Genomic DNA, 17,416 nt, shown 5'->3' with positions numbered 1-17,416 from the left:
TACCTCTATCAAATCTTCTCTCAACCTTCTCTGCTCCAAGGAGAACAATCCCAGCTTCTCCAATCTATCCACATAACTGAAGTTTCTCATCCCTGGATCCATTCAGTAAATCTTTTCTGCACTCTCTCTAAAGCCTTCACATGTTTCCAAAAGTGCAGTGCCCAGAATTGGACACAACACTCCAGTTGTGGCCGGCCCACTGTTTTATAAAGTTTCAACATAACCGCCTTGCTTTTGTACTCAATGGGCCCGATATTAGGAGGGAGGCGGGTTGCCAGCAGGGGGTCGACTGGGCGTGTGGGTAAACCGTCCAGTAAAATCGGTGGGTTCCCCACGCGATCGTAAGTAAATTGAAGCCACTTATCTTGGCTTCCAGGTTTCGTGCTGGAAAGCTGCGCAGCGGGCGGACTGCGCACCCGCATCATAGGCTGTCAGCTGGAGGAGCCCTATTTAAAGGGACAGTCCTCCACTGACTGATGCTGCAGAAAGGAGCCAAAATTACAGCATGAAGCAGCCCAGAGGGAAGGCTGCTCCCAGGTTTAATGATGCCTCACTCCAGGTCCTACTGGATGGGGTGAGGACGAGGGGGAGGACAGAGATCTTCTTCCCGACGGATGGAAGTGGCCTGCCTCTGCCACCACGAAGGCCTGGCTCGAGGTGGCAGAGGAGGTCACCAGCACCACCAACATATCGCGCACCTGCATACAGTGCAGGAGGCGCTGCAATGACCTAAGTAGGTCAGCCGAAGTGAGTACACTTACTCATACCCCTACACTCCATCTGCCACATCACCACCCCCACCCCACATCTCCTTCTGCACTGCCAACACTACTCTATCACATCACTCCTCACACCAAACCAAAGCTCATCCTCATCTTACCTGCACTTACTCACCTCGCCAGTACTCATCACACCACTACCACTCAACCCAATCCTCATACAATCTCATGACTCTATCTCATACTCACCCTCTGATGCATCTCTTTCATGGTCAGCCTCACCCAACCTGCCACTACCTGTGCTGCAACCACAGGGCATGCATCACATACGTGTAATAGGAAGCGTAAGGCAAACATGTCGTGAGCATGAAGGGGATGCACAAGGGTGTTTGAGGGTTTGTCATGGTTTTTACTTATATTTGATTTCTGATCAACTCACATTACATATTATATTGTCACCACTACTGCCACGTCTTGGCCATTCTTGACTGGCTTATGCAATAATGCCGTTTCATGAGGTTCTCCATGAACACCCTTGATGCCAACTGTGGGTCATCCTACAGTGGGTGTATGTGTAGTTGCACGACTACTTTGTGCAGGTGCCTGTTGTGCAGCACTGTGTTGTGTAGCTCCATGTGGCGGAGGTGGACGGCATGCCTGGCGAGGCTGGTGATGTTGCTCGTCCTCCAATGGAATGATGAATACAGCAATGGAACCCCCCCGCCATCCTGACGGTGTGAGTGTGAGGGGGTCCGCAAAGTAGGTAAATGTGTTTGGACAGCAGAGTTTAGGGTATGATTTAATAATTTGGAGTGTGGAAACAACGGTGTGGCAGGCAAAACTTTGTCTGAGGTGACAGAGTGCCCTGCTGCAATGAATGAGGGTTTACCCCGCACCTGTTAAATGGACCATTGCAGCTGCCACTGGCTGCAACACATCTGTTTAAACAAGAAAGGCTCGATTTTAGCACCCGCGATCGGGTGTGTTCGTGGCGGGGGGAGCTACGAAAATCGAGGATTCCCGGGGCGGGGCGGGAGCCCGGCTCAAACCCACCCCATTTCTGGGGTCTCCATTGATGCGCTGACATGATCGCGCAGCCCCCGCATGTGGGGGGTGCCACTTAAGGTATTTATTTAGGTATTTCAAGTCGTTAAGAGACCTGATTAACATGATATTTTAGGAGGGGTGGGATTTTGCAAACAACTGGGACTGTTTCCCACACTGGGGGAAACACACCCAGTTGAAATGGACGTGTTGCAGCCATCAGCCTGTGGCAGCTGCAAAGGTCCATTTGACAGGTCGGGGGGGTGGGGAGACCCTCACTCATTGCAGGAGGCCACTCTGTCACTTTGGACAAAGTTTGGCCTCCACCACACTCCTCCTAACAATAAAATTCACCAACTTGCACACTTACCCCGGTCTCCAGACACATTTACCTGCCTTGCGGACCCCCTCATATGTACATCTTCCGGATGGGGGCCGCCGTAGCTGCAGTCATGACCTCCTCGGAGGGCGAACAGCATCACCAGCCTCGCCGGCCATGCCGTCCACTGACACGTGGAGCTCCACAACACAGTGCTGTGACACATCCACCTGCACAGCAGGAGGGAGGGCAACCGCAGAGAGAGATGCATCGCAGAGGGCACAACCCTCGCCACAGGGTCCACAGACCGAGGCTCAGCTTCCTGGACCTCTCTGAGCAGCAGTGCACACGGAGGCTCAGAGTCACTCGACATGGAGTCGTGGACATCTGCAGCCTCCTTCATGCCGAGCTGCTCCCGGCTGGCCCGAGCACCATCTTCTTACCTGTCGCTGTCAAAGTCACCACTGCCCTCAACAGCTTCTCCTCCGCATCCTTCCAGGGTGCAACCGGGACATCACCGACGTCTCTCAGTCATCTGCACAAAAGATCCCTGCAAATACACCTACACCCACTCTGCAGTGACACAATGGGTGGCATCAGTTGTGGGTCTTCATTGTGATCCTCAGGAAACAGCATTATTGCACAAACCAGACAAGATTTGCAAAGACGTGGCAGTAGTGGTGCCAATATAATATGTAATGTGAGTTGATCAGAAATTCAATATAAGTAAAAACCATGACAAATCCTCAAACACCCTTGTGCATCCCCTTCATGCTCACGACACGTTTGCTTTACGCTGCTTACTGCACATATGTGATGCATGCCCTGTGGCTGCAGCACAGGTAGTGGCAGGTTGAGTGAGGCTGACTGTGAAAGAGATGCACGAGAGGGTGAGTATGAGATAGAGCCATGAGATTGCATGAGGATTGGGTTGAGTGGTAGTGGCGGGATGAGTACATGGCGAGGTGAGTAAGTGCAGGTAAGATGAGGATGAGCTTTGAGTGGGTGTGAGGGGTGGTGTGACAGAGTAGTGTTGGCAGTGCAGAAGGAGATGTGGGGTGGGGGCGGTGATGTGGCAGACGGAGTAAGTGTACTCACTTTGGCTGACCTACTTTGGTCATTGAAACGCCTCCTGCACTGTATGCAGGTGCGCGATATGTTGGTGGTGCTGGTGACCTCCTCTGCCACCTCGAGCCAGGCCTTCTTGGTGGCAGAGGCAGGCCGCTTCCTCCCGCCCGCCGTTCAATAAGAGCTGGAGTGAGGCATCATTAACCTTGGAGCAGCCTTCCCCCTGGGCTGCTCCATGCTGTCATTTTTCCTATTTCTTGCAGCATCAGTCAGTGGAGGACTGCCCCTTTAAATAGAGCTCCTCCAGCTGACGGACCTTACTGCGCATGCGCAGTCCGCCCGCTGTGCAGCTTAGCAGCGGGGAACCCGGAAGAACAGGTAAGTGGATCCAATCAGCCTGCGATTGCGCACGGAGCAGACTGATTTCACCGGGCGCGTTACCCACGCGCCCAATCGACCCCCCGCCGCGAACCCGTCGCCATGGTAATATCGGGCCTGGAGTGTTTCCCCCAGCATGGGAAACACGCTCTGGGTAGTCCAAAATCCGAATCCTCCTAAAATCTCCAACTAATGAGGTCTGTAAATGACCTCAAGTACCCAGATAATGATCTTAAGTGGGATCCCGCTGGCTTTGATTGCCGGTGGGAGTCCCGCACGCGGGGGCTGCGCGCGCACCGATTCGCATCACTGGGGAACCCGGAAGTGGGCGGGTTGGAGCCGGGCTCCGGACCCGCTCCGGGAATCCCCAATTTTAGGAGCCCCCTGCCTCGAATGCACCCGCTCCGTCATCTGAAAATTGACCCCATGCCTCTATTTATAAAGCCCAGGATCCTGTATGCTTTTTTAACCGCTTTCTCAACTTGTCCTGCCACCTTCAAAGATTTGTGCACATATACCCCCTGGTCTTTCTATTCCTGCACCCCTTTTAGAATTGTACCATTTAGTTTATATTGTCTCTCCTCATACTTCCTGCCAAAATGTCTCACTTCCCATTTCTCTACGTTAAATGTCATCTGCCATGTGTCCATCCATTCCACCAGCCTGTCTATGTCCTCTTGAAGTCTATCACTATCCTCCTCACTATTTACTACACTTCCAAGTTTTGTGTCATCTACAAATTTTGAAATTGTGCCCTGTACACCCAAGTCCAAGTCATTAATATTTATCAAGAAAAGCAGTGGTCCTAGTACTGACCACTGGGGAACACCACTGTATACCTTCCTCTAGTCCAAAAAACAACCGTTCCCCACTACTCTCTGCTTCCTGTCACTTAGCCAATTTCGTATCCATGCTGCCACTGTCCCTTTTATTCCAAGGGCTTCAACTTTGATGACAAGCCTATTATGCGGCACTTTATCAAATGCCTTTTGAAAGTCCATATACACATCGACCGCATTGCCCTCATCTCTGTTACCTCATCAAAAAACTCAATCAAGTTAGTTAAGCACAATTTGCCTTTAACAAATCCGTGCTGGCTTTCCTTTATTAATCTACACTTGTCCAAGTGACTATTAATTTTGTCTCGGATTATTGTTTCGAAAAGTTTCCCCACCACCGAGGTGAAACTGACTGGCCTGTAGTTGCTGGGTTTATCCTTACACCCTTTTTTGAACAAGGGTGTAACATTTGCAATTCTCCAGTCCTCTGGCACCACCCCCATTTCTAAGAATGATTGGAAGATTACAGCCACCAATTTCCACCCTTACTTCTCTCAGCAACCTTGGATGCATCCCATCCGGACCAGGTGACTTATCTACTTTAAGTACAGCCAGCCTTTCTAGTACCTCCTCTTTATCAATTTTTAAGCCCATCCAGTATCTCAACTACCTCCTCTTTTATTGTGACTTTGGCAGCATCTTCTTCCTTGGTAAAGACAGATGCAAAGTACTCATTTAGTGCCTCAGCCACGCCCTCTGCCTCCATGCATAGATCTCCTTTTTGGTCCCTAATCAGCCCCACCCATCCTCTTACTACACGTTTACAATTTATATGCATATAGAAGACTTTTGGATTCCCTTTTATGTTAGCCCCCAGTCTATTCTCATACTCTCTCCTTGCCCCTCTTATTGCCTTTTTCACTCTACTTTCTATATTCAGCCTGGTTCTCACTTGTATTATCAACCTGATAATGAAGCAGTCCGAGCCTGCATACAGCAAGACCTGGACAACATCCAGGCTTGGGCTGATAAGTGGCAAGTAACATTCGCGCCAGGCAAGTGCCAGGCAATGACCATCTCCAACAAGAGAGGGTCTAACCACCTCCCCTTGACATTCAACGACATTACCATCGCCGAATCCCCCACCATCAACATCCTGGGGGTCACCATTGACCAGAAACTTAACTGGACCAGCCATATAAATACTGTGGCTACAAGAGCAGGTCAGAGGCTGGGTATTCTACGGCGAGTGACTCACCTCCTGACTCCCCAAAGCCTTTCCACCATCTACAAGGCACAAGTCAGGAGTGTGATGGAATACTCTCCACTTGCCTGGATGAGTGCTGCTCCAACAACACTCAAGAAGCTCGACACCATCCAGGACAAAGCAGCCCGCTTGATTGGCACCCCATCCACCACCCTAAACATTCACTCCCTTCACCACCGGTGCACTGTGGCTGCAGTGTGTACCATCCACAAGATGCACTGCAGCAACTCGCTAAGGCTTCTTCGACAGCACCTCCCAAACCCGCGACTTCTACCACCTAGAAGGACAAGAGCAGCAGGCACATGGGAACAACACCACCTGCACGTTCCCCTCCAAGTCACACACCATCCCGGCTTGGAAATATATCATCGTTCCTTCATCGTCGCTGGGTCAAAATCCTGGAACTCCCTTCCTAACAGCACTGTGGGAGAACCTTCACCACACGGACTGCAGCGGTTCAAGAAGGTGGCTCACCACCACCTTCTCAAAGGCAACTAGGGATGGGCAATAAATGCCAGCCTCGCCAGCGTTGCCCACATCCCATGAACGAATAAAAAAAAATATCTGTCATACGCCCCCTTTTTCTGCTTAATCTTACTCTCTATCTCTTTTGTCATCCAGGGAGCTCTGGCTTTGGTTGCCCTACCTTTCCCCCCTCGTAGGAATATACCTAGACTGTACCCGAACCACCTCCTGTTTAAAGGCCGCCCATTGTTTGATTACAGTTTTGCCTGCCAATCTTTGATTCCAATTTACCAGGGTAAAATCCGTTCTCATCCCACTGAAATTGGCTCTCCTCCAATTAAGTATTTTTACTCTAGATTGTTCCTTGTCCTTTTCCATAGCTGATCTAAACCTTATGATACTATGATCACTGTTCCCTAACTGTTCCCCCACTGACACTTGCTCCACTTGGCCCACCTCATTCCCCAGAACCAAATCCAGCAATTCTTCACTGGGTCGGAAACATATTGATCAAGAAATTCTCCTGAACACACTTCAGAAATTCCTCCCCCTCTTTGCCCTTTACACTATTACTATCCCAGTTTATTTTAGGATAGTTGAAGTCCCTCATTATCGCTACTGTATAGTTCTTGCACCTCTCTGTAATTTCCCTGCAAATTTACTCCTCTATATCCTTCCCATTAGTTGGGTTTCTTCATAGTGACCTGTATTACAGGAAGTGCTGTAGCAAGTCATTACAAAACATAATAAATGTAACTTTATTGCACAGCAATAGCTAAACTTTGTACCCACAAATACAAACACACTTTTCAGCAGGCATCACTGGATAGCAATTAGGAGCAAGAGAAACCAGACTTACTGGAGGCGATTTTAAACCCCAAGAACGGGTGGGTTGGGAGAGGGTGGGAGTTGAAAATCGTTGTTTTTTGGGTTGCGACCCGGTTTTATTTCCGGGTTTAACATCGATGCGTAAAAGTACAGGCTTCCCACTGGGAATGCAAAGTCCAAACATTTTGTGGGTGCGACCCAAAAAAGCAACTATTTTCAACTCCCACCCGCCCCCAACCCACCCGTTCTTGAGGTTTAAAATCATCTCCATAGTTTCCTTTCAAATAACTTAGATTTTTTTTGACAATGCTCTCCTCTTTTGCTCCTGAAGGCAATAATTTCTGCTTGGGTACAGTTCGCTGGTGCTGTCAATGTTCTGGTACCTTTGTGGAAAACCATAAAGACCACATTAATGTAGAAATACGTGAACAGTTACTTGACCATAAAAAAGAAAAGCATGATGGGTATTTGACCAATGTTAACTCCTTGACTCCCATACATAGGGTAGTTACAATTTCACACACACACACAGAAAGACACAATTGTCCTTGGTACGTTGATAATTAAGTTGGCTGTCCAGGTGCTTGGTACTGTCTGGCCTCCCCCCCTCCCCCCTTTAGATAAGGGAATTGCTGGCTTATAATATAATGAGAATACAGTTTCTTGAGAGGCCATGTGGCCTTGATTCTGACTTCAGCCCTCCTGATTAACCAGCTTTGGAATTTAGGGAGGTAGTGTTCTCAAGCCTGCGAGGCCTGCTACGTGCCAAAACAGGAATGAGCTATGGCTGTCCAGAGGAGGCAGGCTCCCTGCTTGATTGACTAACCACTTGAACCAATAAGAATGTACATGTATGCCCATATTCCATGATAGTCAGACATTACTGAATTAACTGTATAAAAGTTAACTGTTTTCTATGTACAGTGAAGACGTAGCCTCAACCATTGTTTGGGGTACACTTCCACTTGAGCTCAAGTTTCTCTTAATTAAAATTCTGACTTGTCTGAAAATAAGTGTTTGGAGTTAATGCATTGTATATAAGGGGTAATTAAGTTTTCGACACCTTGCCCGAGATGTTATTTATATGCGAGTGGCAGATTATTTAACCAGAGCTAATCCTGACCCTGGCCCTTCCTGTACTAATATTTGTGTAACTTTGTATCCACAATCAAGTACAGGAAGTTCCCTGCTTGTTCCCTCTCACCTTATGTGATTGACAGCTGCATGTGTGTCATTACTCCCGCATCCCTCCCTCTATGCTAATTCTCTTCCCCTCCCTGCTGTTCTCCCTCTCTACCTCTCCCCTCCCTCTCTTCCCCTGTTCTCCTTCTCTCCCTCTCCCCTTTCTCTCTCTCCCCTCCTGCCGCATCCCAGCCTCTTTCTCCCACTTCCTCTCGCTCCCTATCCTTTTTCCTCCCCCTCCTGCTTCCCTCTTTCCCTCATCTGTCACTCTCCCTCTCCCTCTTCCTTCCCTCTCACCTCCTTCTCCCCTCCTATCCCTCACACTCTTCCTCTTGCTGCCATCAATTTCCCTGCCTTCCTCTCCCTCCTCTTCTTTTTATTTCAAAAAACAAAACCAGAGTCAAATAATAATTTTACTGTTCTGATCGATGGTGCACTCCAGCCCCTGCGGTGCCCACTGCTCGCGGAAAGCCTCAGGTGTACCGGGAGACACCGCGTGCTCCGTCCTCAGGGCCACTTGGGCACGGAGAATGCCGCGGAAGAAAGGCAGACAGTCGGAGCAACCGCCCCCACGGGCCCCACTCCTCTCTCCTTCGGCTTCCTCCTTCACTGCTCTCCCCTTCTCTCCTCTTCCACCCCTCTCCCTCCCTTCGCCTTCCTATCCCCTTATCACCTCCATCTGCCTCTCCCAACCCCCCCAACTCCCTCTTTCTCCTCCCTTGCGTCCTTCTCCCACACTCTCCTCTCCCACTACACTTCCTCCTTCTCCCTCACCTCCCACATGCCTTCCTCTACCCTCTTCCTCTCCTTAACCCCTCCCCATATTCTCCCTCTCCTTCCCCCGCCCCCATCTGCTTCCTCTCCCTCCCTGCAGGTCCCTCTGCCCAGGGACATTGATGAGGAGTGTGAACCCTGACCCCTCTGCCCAGAGAAACTGATCAGGAGTGTGAACCCTGACCCCTCTGCCCAGAGACACTGATCAGGAGTGTGAACCCTGACCCCTCTGCCCAGGGACTCTGATCAGGAGTGTGAACCCTGACCCCTCTGCCCAGAGACACTGATCAGGAGTGTGAACCCTGACCCCTCTGCCCAGAGACACTGATCAGGAGTGTGAACCCTGACCCCTCTGCCCAGGGACTCTGATCAGGAGTGTGAACCCTGACCCCTCTGCCCAGAGACACTGATCAGGAGTGTGAACCCTGACCCCTCTGCCCAGGGGCACTGATCAGGAGTGTGAATCCTGACCCCTCTGCCCAGAGACACTGATCAGGAGTGTGAACCCTGACCCCTCTGCCCAGAGACACTAATCAGGAGTGTGAACCCTGACCCCTCTGCCCAGAGACACTGATCAGGAGTGTGAACCCTGACCCCTCTGCCCAGGGGCACTGATCAGGAGTGTGAATCCTGACCCCTCTGCCCAGAGACACTGATCAGGAGTGTGAACCCTGACCCCTCTGCCCAGAGACACTAATCAGGAGTGTGAACCCTGACCCCTCTGCCCAGAGACACTGATCAGGAGTGTGAACCCTGACCCCTCTGCCCAGGGACTCTGATCAGGAGTGTGAACCTTGACCCCTCTGCCCAGAGGCACTGATCAGGAGTGTGAATCCTGACCCCTCTGCCCAGGGGCACTGATCAGGAGTGTGAATCCTGACCCCTCTGCCCAGGGGCACTGATCAGGAGTGTGAATCCTGACCCCTCTGCCCAGGGGCACTGATCAGGAGTGTGAACCCTGACCCCTCTGCCCAGGGGCACTGATAAGGAGTGTGAATCCTGACCCCTCTGCCCAGGGGCACTGATCAGGAGTGTGAACCCTGACCCCTCTGCCAAGAGACACTGATCAGGAGTGTGAATCCTGACCCCTCTGCCCAGGGGCACTGATCAGGAGTGTGAACCCTGACCCCTCTGCCCAGGGGCACTGATCAGGAGTGTGAACCCTGACCCCTCTGCCCAGAGACACTGATCAGGAGTGTGAATCCTGACCCCTCTGCCCAGGGGCACTGATCAGGAGTGTGAACCCTGACCCCTCTGCCCAGAGACACTGATCAGGAGTGTGAACCCTGACCCCTCTGCCCAGAGACACTGATCAGGAGTGTGAATCCTGACCCCTCTGCCCAGGGGCACTGATCAGGAGTGTGAATCCTGACCCCTCTGCCCAGGGGCACTGATCAGGAGTGTGAATCCTGACCCCTCTGCCACAGACACTGATCAGGAGTGTGAATCCTGACCCCTCTGCCCAGAGACACTGATCAGGAGTGTTAACCCTGACCCCTCTGCCCAGAGACACTGATTAGGAGTGTGAATCCTGACCCCTCTGCCCAGGGGCACTGATCAGGAGTGTGAATCCTGACCCCTCTGCCCAGGGGCACTGATCAGGAGTGTGAACCCTGACCCCTCTGCCACAGACACTGATCAGGAGTGTGAACCCTGACCCCTCTGCCACAAACACTGATCAGGAGTGTGAATCCTGACCCCTCTGCCACAGACACTGATCAGGAGTGTGAACCCTGACCCCTCTGCCCAGAGACACTGATCAGGAGTGTGAATCCTGACCCCTCTGCCACAGACACTGATCAGGAGTGTGAATCCTGACCCCTCTGCCCAGAGACACTGATCAGGAGTGTGAACCCTGACCCCTCTGCCCAGAGACACTGATCAGGAGTGTGAATCCTGACCCCTCTGCCCAGGGGCACTGATCAGGAGTGTGAACCCTGACCCCTCTGCCCAGGGGCACTGATCAGTAGTGTGAATCCTGACCCCTCTGCCCAGGGGCACTGATCAGGAGTGTGAACCCTGACCCCTCTGCCACAGACACTGATCAGGAGTGTGAACCCTGACCCCTCTGCCACAGACACTGATCAGGAGTGTGAACCCTGACCCCTCTGCCCAGAGACACTGATCAGGAGTGTGAACCCTGACCCCTCTGCCACTGACACTGATCAGGAGTGTGAACCCTGACCCCTCTGCCCAGAGACACTGATCAGGAGTGTGAACCCTGACCCCTCTGCCACAGACACTGATCAGGAGTGTGAACCCTGACCCCTCTGCCACAGACACTGATCAGGAGTGTGAACCCTGACCCCTCTGCCACAGTCACTGATCAGGAGTGTGAACCCTGACCCCTCTGCCACAGACACTGATCAGGAGTGTGAACCCTGACCCCTCTGCCCAGAGACACTGATCAGGAGTGTGAACCCTGACCCCTCTGCCACAGACACTGATCAGGAGTGTGAATCCTGACCCCTCTGCCCAGGGGCACTGATCAGGAGTGTGAATCCTGACCCCTCTGCCCAGAGACACTGATCAGGAGTGTGAATCCTGACCCCTCTGCCCAGAGACACTGATCAGGAGTGTGAATCCTGACCCCTCTGCCCAGGGGCACTGATCAGGAGTGTGAATCCTGACCCCTCTGCCCAGGGGCACTGATCAGGAGTGTGAATCCTGACCCCTCTGCCCAGAGACACTGATCAGGAGTGTGAATCCTGACCCCTCTGCCCAGAGACACTGATCAGGAGTGTGAATCCTGACCCCTCTGCCCAGAGACACTGATCAGGAGTGTTAACCCTGACCCCTCTGCCCAGGGGCACTGATCAGGAGTGTGAATCCTGACCCCTCTGCCCAGGGGCACTGATCAGGAGTGTGAATCCTGACCCCTCTGCCCAGAGACACTGATCAGGAGTGTGAATCCTGACCCCTCTGCCCAGAGACACTGATCAGGAGTGTGAATCCTGACCCCTCTGCCCAGGGGCACTGATCAGGAGTGTGAATCCTGACCCCTCTGCCCAGAGACACTGATCAGGAGTGTGAATCCTGACCCCTCTGCCCAGAGACACTGATCAGGAGTGTGAATCCTGACCCCTCTGCCCAGGGGCACTGATCAGGAGTGTGAATCCTGACCCCTCTGCCCAGAGACACTGATCAGGAGTGTGAACCCTGACCCCTCTGCCACAGACACTGATCAGGAGTGTGAACCCTGACCCCTCTGCCACAGACACTGATCAGGAGTGTGAACCCTGACCCCTCTGCCACAGTCACTGATCAGGAGTGTGAACCCTGACCCCTCTGCCACAGACACTGATCAGGAGTGTGAACCCTGACCCCTCTGCCCAGAGACACTGATCAGGAGTGTGAACCCTGACCCCTCTGCCACAGACACTGATCAGGAGTGTGAATCCTGACCCCTCTGCCCAGGGGCACTGATCAGGAGTGTGAATCCTGACCCCTCTGCCCAGGGGCACTGATCAGGAGTGTGAATCCTGACCCCTCTGCCCAGAGACACTGATCAGGAGTGTGAATCCTGACCCCTCTGCCCAGAGACACTGATCAGGAGTGTGAATCCTGACCCCTCTGCCCAGGGGCACTGATCAGGAGTGTGAATCCTGACCCCTCTGCCCAGGGGCACTGATCAGGAGTGTGAATCCTGACCCCTCTGCCCAGAGACACTGATCAGGAGTGTGAATCCTGACCCCTCTGCCCAGAGACACTGATCAGGAGTGTGAATCCTGACCCCTCTGCCCAGAGACACTGATCAGGAGTGTTAACCCTGACCCCTCTGCCCAGGGGCACTGATCAGGAGTGTGAATCCTGACCCCTCTGCCCAGGGGCACTGATCAGGAGTGTGAATCCTGACCCCTCTGCCCAGAGACACTGATCAGGAGTGTGAATCCTGACCCCTCTGCCCAGAGACACTGATCAGGAGTGTGAATCCTGACCCCTCTGCCCAGAGACACTGATCAGGAGTGTGAATCCTGACCCCTCTGCCCAGGGGCACTGATCAGGAGTGTGAATCCTGACCCCTCTGCCCAGAGACACTGATCAGGAGTGTGAATCCTGACCCCTCTGCCCAGAGACACTGATCAGGAGTGTGAATCCTGACCCCTCTGCCCAGAGACACTGATCAGGAGTGTGAATCCTGACCCCTCTGCCCAGGGGCACTGATCAGGAGTGTGAATCCTGACCCCTCTGCCCAGAGACACTGATCAGGAGTGTGAATCCTGACCCCTCTGCCCAGGGGCACTGATCAGGAGTGTGAATCCTGACCCCTCTGCCCAGAGACACTGATCAGGAGTGTGAATCCTGACCCCTCTGCCCAGAGACACTGATCAGGAGTGTGAATCCTGACCCCTCTGCCCAGGGGCACTGATCAGGAGTGTGAATCCTGACCCCTCTGCCCAGAGACACTGATCAGGAGTGTGAATCCTGACCCCTCTGCCCAGAGACACTGATCAGGAGTGTGAATCCTGACCCCTCTGCCCAGAGACACTGATCAGGAGTGTGAATCCTGACCCCTCTGCCCAGGGGCACTGATCAGGAGTGTGAATCCTGACCCCTCTGCCCAGAGACACTGATCAGGAGTGTGAATCCTGACCCCTCTGCCCAGGGGCACTGATCAGGAGTGTGAATCCTGACCCCTCTGCCCAGAGACACTGATCAGGAGTGTGAATCCTGACCCCTCTGCCCAGAGACACTGATCAGGAGTGTGAATCCTGACCCCTCTGCCCAGGGGCACTGATCAGGAGTGTGAATCCTGACCCCTCTGCCCAGAGACACTGATCAGGAGTGTGAATCCTGACCCCTCTGCCCAGAGACACTGATCAGGAGTGTGAATCCTGACCCCTCTGCCCAGAGACACTGATCAGGAGTGTGAATCCTGACCCCTCTGCCCAGGGGCACTGATCAGGAGTGTGAATCCTGACCCCTCTGCCCAGAGACACTGATCAGGAGTGTGAATCCTGACCCCTCTGCCCAGGGGCACTGATCAGGAGTGTGAATCCTGACCCCTCTGCCCAGAGACACTGATCAGGAGTGTGAATCCTGACCCCTCTGCCCAGAGACACTGATCAGGAGTGTGAATCCTGACCCCTCTGCCCAGGGGCACTGATCAGGAGTGTGAATCCTGACCCCTCTGCCCAGAGACACTGATCAGGAGTGTGAATCCTGACCCCTCTGCCCAGAGACACTGATCAGGAGTGTGAATCCTGACCCCTCTGCCCAGAGACACTGATCAGGAGTGTGAATCCTGACCCCTCTGCCCAGGGGCACTGATCAGGAGTGTGAATCCTGACCCCTCTGCCCAGAGACACTGATCAGGAGTGTGAATCCTGACCCCTCTGCCCAGAGACACTGATCAGGAGTGTGAATCCTGACCCCTCTGCCCAGGGGCACTGATCAGGAGTGTGAATCCTGACCCCTCTGCCCAGAGACACTGATCAGGAGTGTGAATCCTGACCCCTCTGCCCAGAGACACTGATCAGGAGTGTGAATCCTGACCCCTCTGCCCAGGGGCACTGATCAGGAGTGTGAATCCTGACCCCTCTGCCCAGAGACACTGATCAGGAGTGTGAATCCTGACCCCTCTGCCCAGGGGCACTGATCAGGAGTGTGAATCCTGACCCCTCTGCCCACAGACACTGATCAGGAGTGTGAATCCTGACCCCTCTGCCCAGAGACACTGATCAGGAGTGTGAATCCTGACCCCTCTGCCCAGGGGCACTGATCAGGAGTGTGAATCCTGACCCCTCTGCCCACAGACACTGATCAGGAGTGTGAATCCTGCCTCTCCAGCTGCTCCAAACCTGAAATGTAGCCCGAGCTTGGATCACGTAAATCAGTGCCTAACCTGATTTAAGTGTTGTCTTTCGCAGCAGCAGAAGAGGCGGCTCTGGGAACTGTCCCCGGCAAAGTGCCTTTTTACGTGGGCGGCTCAGCGTCCCCTTTACACGGGACAGGTCAGCGTCCCCTTTACACGGTGTTCCGAGCGCCCCGCCCACGGAGCGGCGGATTTGCATAAACTGGTTCGAGGAAGTGGCGAGGATTTCCCGGGCCGGAGGGTCGGTGTCGAACCAGGGCTGGGATTCGTGACCGTGTGGATGTGAACCGGAGACTCGCACTCGGCGAGCGGCCGGGCCCGCCCGACGGGCACAGAGTGGTGCGTGGGGCCGCTGGAAAGTTGTGGAAAGTCCGCAGTTGTCGGGTGGTCTCGAGTGTCGGAGGAACTTGGCTGTTTGTTCAATCTCCGTCTGTCTTTAATCATGAAGGAACTCTCCGTCGTGAAGCCGGTTCCCCGGGGATTCCTGCCAGCACTTGGTGCCTTTTTCACTGTACTTTTTGTGACACGAGTGTTGGGTTTAGAAACTCTGAGCGACCCGATGGACTGTTCTCAGGAGGTAAGGTGGTCGTGATGTCTTCCAGTGGTGGTGCGGGGATTTACTGCTCACTACAGTGGCGTGTTCCCCAAAACAGTTTTGGGCCCTTTAAATTGGTGGACTTTTCATTTTTTGGAGGCAGATTTTGATGCATGGCTCCTATTTTATGATGTGTACACGTCATACGAAAGGATAGATTCCACTGAATTGGACGGAAAACAACTACAATATGGTTAATTATATTGTGGTAATTAACAAAATACTTGTTTCTGGCTCTTTCGTTTTGATTTTTTTTCAGCGTAGAAATTGTTGGCGATATTAACAGATGATCTTAACGCATTTCCTGTCAGATGGATTACCATTTCTGTTGAAATATTGCATAATAGGTTATGTGCTCAAGTCCTGGAGTGGGGCTTAAACCAACAAAGCTTCTGAATCAGAAATAGGATTGCTGCTAACTGAGCTAAACTGACATCATAAATCAGACAGCATGTTTGGGTAATAGATGGGGTGAAATCAATTTATGGCCCACAAATAGAGGTTATCAAAGTATTTTTTTAATTGATTTTTGTTGTAAATTTGTGGATTTTTTGGGGGGAGGTGGATGAGTAAAAATGATTCTCTCCCAAATTTGGCATTAAAGCTCCAAGGTTTCTTTGGTGTTTGTGCTGAAAATTAGGCCCCAACATGCAAGTTGCCATCTGTACATTTAGGACTTAATCTTCTGCACTGAATCCAATGGCAAATTGACATGAGTTCAGAGTTTGAGCAATGACTGTTCTCTTAGATTCTTTCTGTGATAAATTAATAAGATGGTGGTTCTGAACAACAACAATTTGCATTTATATAGTGCTTTTTAACGTAGTAAAACTTCCTTCTAGTGCTGAAATGCGTTTACATACAAATGTGAAGGGTTGCAATATCTGGCTGACAACAATGATACTTCTGGTACCAGGCTGCATAACAAATCTGAAGAGAAAACAGTGCCCAGAAATACTCCTGCAGGAGGATCACTACTTGGTTAGAACAAATAGTTTTTTCCATTATAGTGTCAAAGCTTGTTTTAATGTGAATGGTGCACTGCACATACACATCCCAGAAATTTTGGATCTGATCTAGAACGAGGCCATTTGGCCCACTGAGTCCGTGCCGGCTCGATGCAAGAGCACTCCCACTGGTCTCACTCCCCAGCCCTATCCCCGTAGCCCTGCAAATTTTTTCCTTTCAAGTACTTATCCAGTTCCCTTTTGAAAGCCACGATTGAGGCCCATAAAATTGGTGTCCGTGAACTATACAAATCACTGTGGGTTGTCATTTAGCTTAACTGCGTGTTTTTAGTCCCTTACTTGTTTTCTTGACTTCCAGTGATGTTCCAACTAAAAATTGACTTTTACTGATTTTTGCCAAATTTCCCTGGAATTCAGTATTTTTTCTCCCAGATTTTGACCCTAAAGCTGGAACCCGAAAAACATTTGAAAAAAAACATGGTTTAAAATCAGCACAAAACTGCCTTCAATCTTTTTTAGCCATAAGGAATTGTCCACTTAATAGATGAATGGGGATTTATTAACCCATGTTAATAATAATTTCCCTCGTTTATAGGGAGAAATTATATTTTGAAAATATGAAGTATATCTGTACCAATATTTAAGTATAGTGTGCAATGGCAATGGGAGTTCTTTGTCAAAGTACAGAGTGCATAATTATAATGGGGTTCGGGTATGAATGAGGATTAAACATACTGTGTAAGCGAACATGGAAGATATTGATGAGGACCTGTCTGGTTTTAAGGGGCCAGCTTCAAGCTACATAGGGCTCGATTTCAAAAGGGCAGTGAGATGGCAGCGGTGGGGTGGGGGGGGTCAATGGGCACGCGGCAAACCCGAATAATAAGAACATGCCTTTCCCCACGCAATCGCGACTTAATTGGTGGCCTTTAATCTTGTTTCCGGATTTGCTGTCCGAAAGCTGTGCCTTGGGCGGACTGCGCACCCGCATGATGGGCTGTCAGCTGGAGAGTCAGGATTTAAAGGGCCATTGCTCCAATGGATTCTGCTGGAGCAAAGAGCAAGAAGACCCAATGGGGCAGCACAGGGGCAAGGCTGCTCCAAGATTCAGCGATGGTTCACTTCAGCTGCTACTGGCTGGGGTGAGGAGGAGGAGGAGGAGGAGGAGGAGGAGGAGGAAAGTCGCCCTGCCTCTGCCACCCATAAGGCCTGGCT

The 17,416-nt window shown here is 51.8% G+C and overlaps 1 protein-coding gene across 2 annotated transcripts in view; it reads left to right on the top strand.

Moving 5' to 3' along the window:
- Positions 1-14,723: 14,723 nt before the first annotated feature.
- Positions 14,724-17,416, top strand: part of il17ra1a (interleukin 17 receptor A1a) — a 56,113-nt gene continuing 53,420 nt past the window's right edge. The window contains exon 1 of one of the 2 annotated variants that reach the window (XM_067999690.1): positions 14,724-15,215. In XM_067999690.1, coding sequence (XP_067855791.1) covers positions 15,081-15,215 — 135 coding nt within the window. In that variant the 5' untranslated portion in view covers positions 14,724-15,080. The remainder of the gene's footprint in view (positions 15,216-17,416) is intronic. The other variant, XM_067999691.1, reaches the window with a different exon arrangement.

This window comes from Heptranchias perlo, chromosome 18 (genome assembly GCF_035084215.1).
Source record: "Heptranchias perlo isolate sHepPer1 chromosome 18, sHepPer1.hap1, whole genome shotgun sequence".
NCBI lineage: Eukaryota > Metazoa > Chordata > Chondrichthyes > Hexanchiformes > Hexanchidae > Heptranchias > Heptranchias perlo.
The sequence above is the reverse complement of the archived record's forward strand: the minus strand, read 5'-3'. Positions and strand labels throughout refer to the sequence as shown.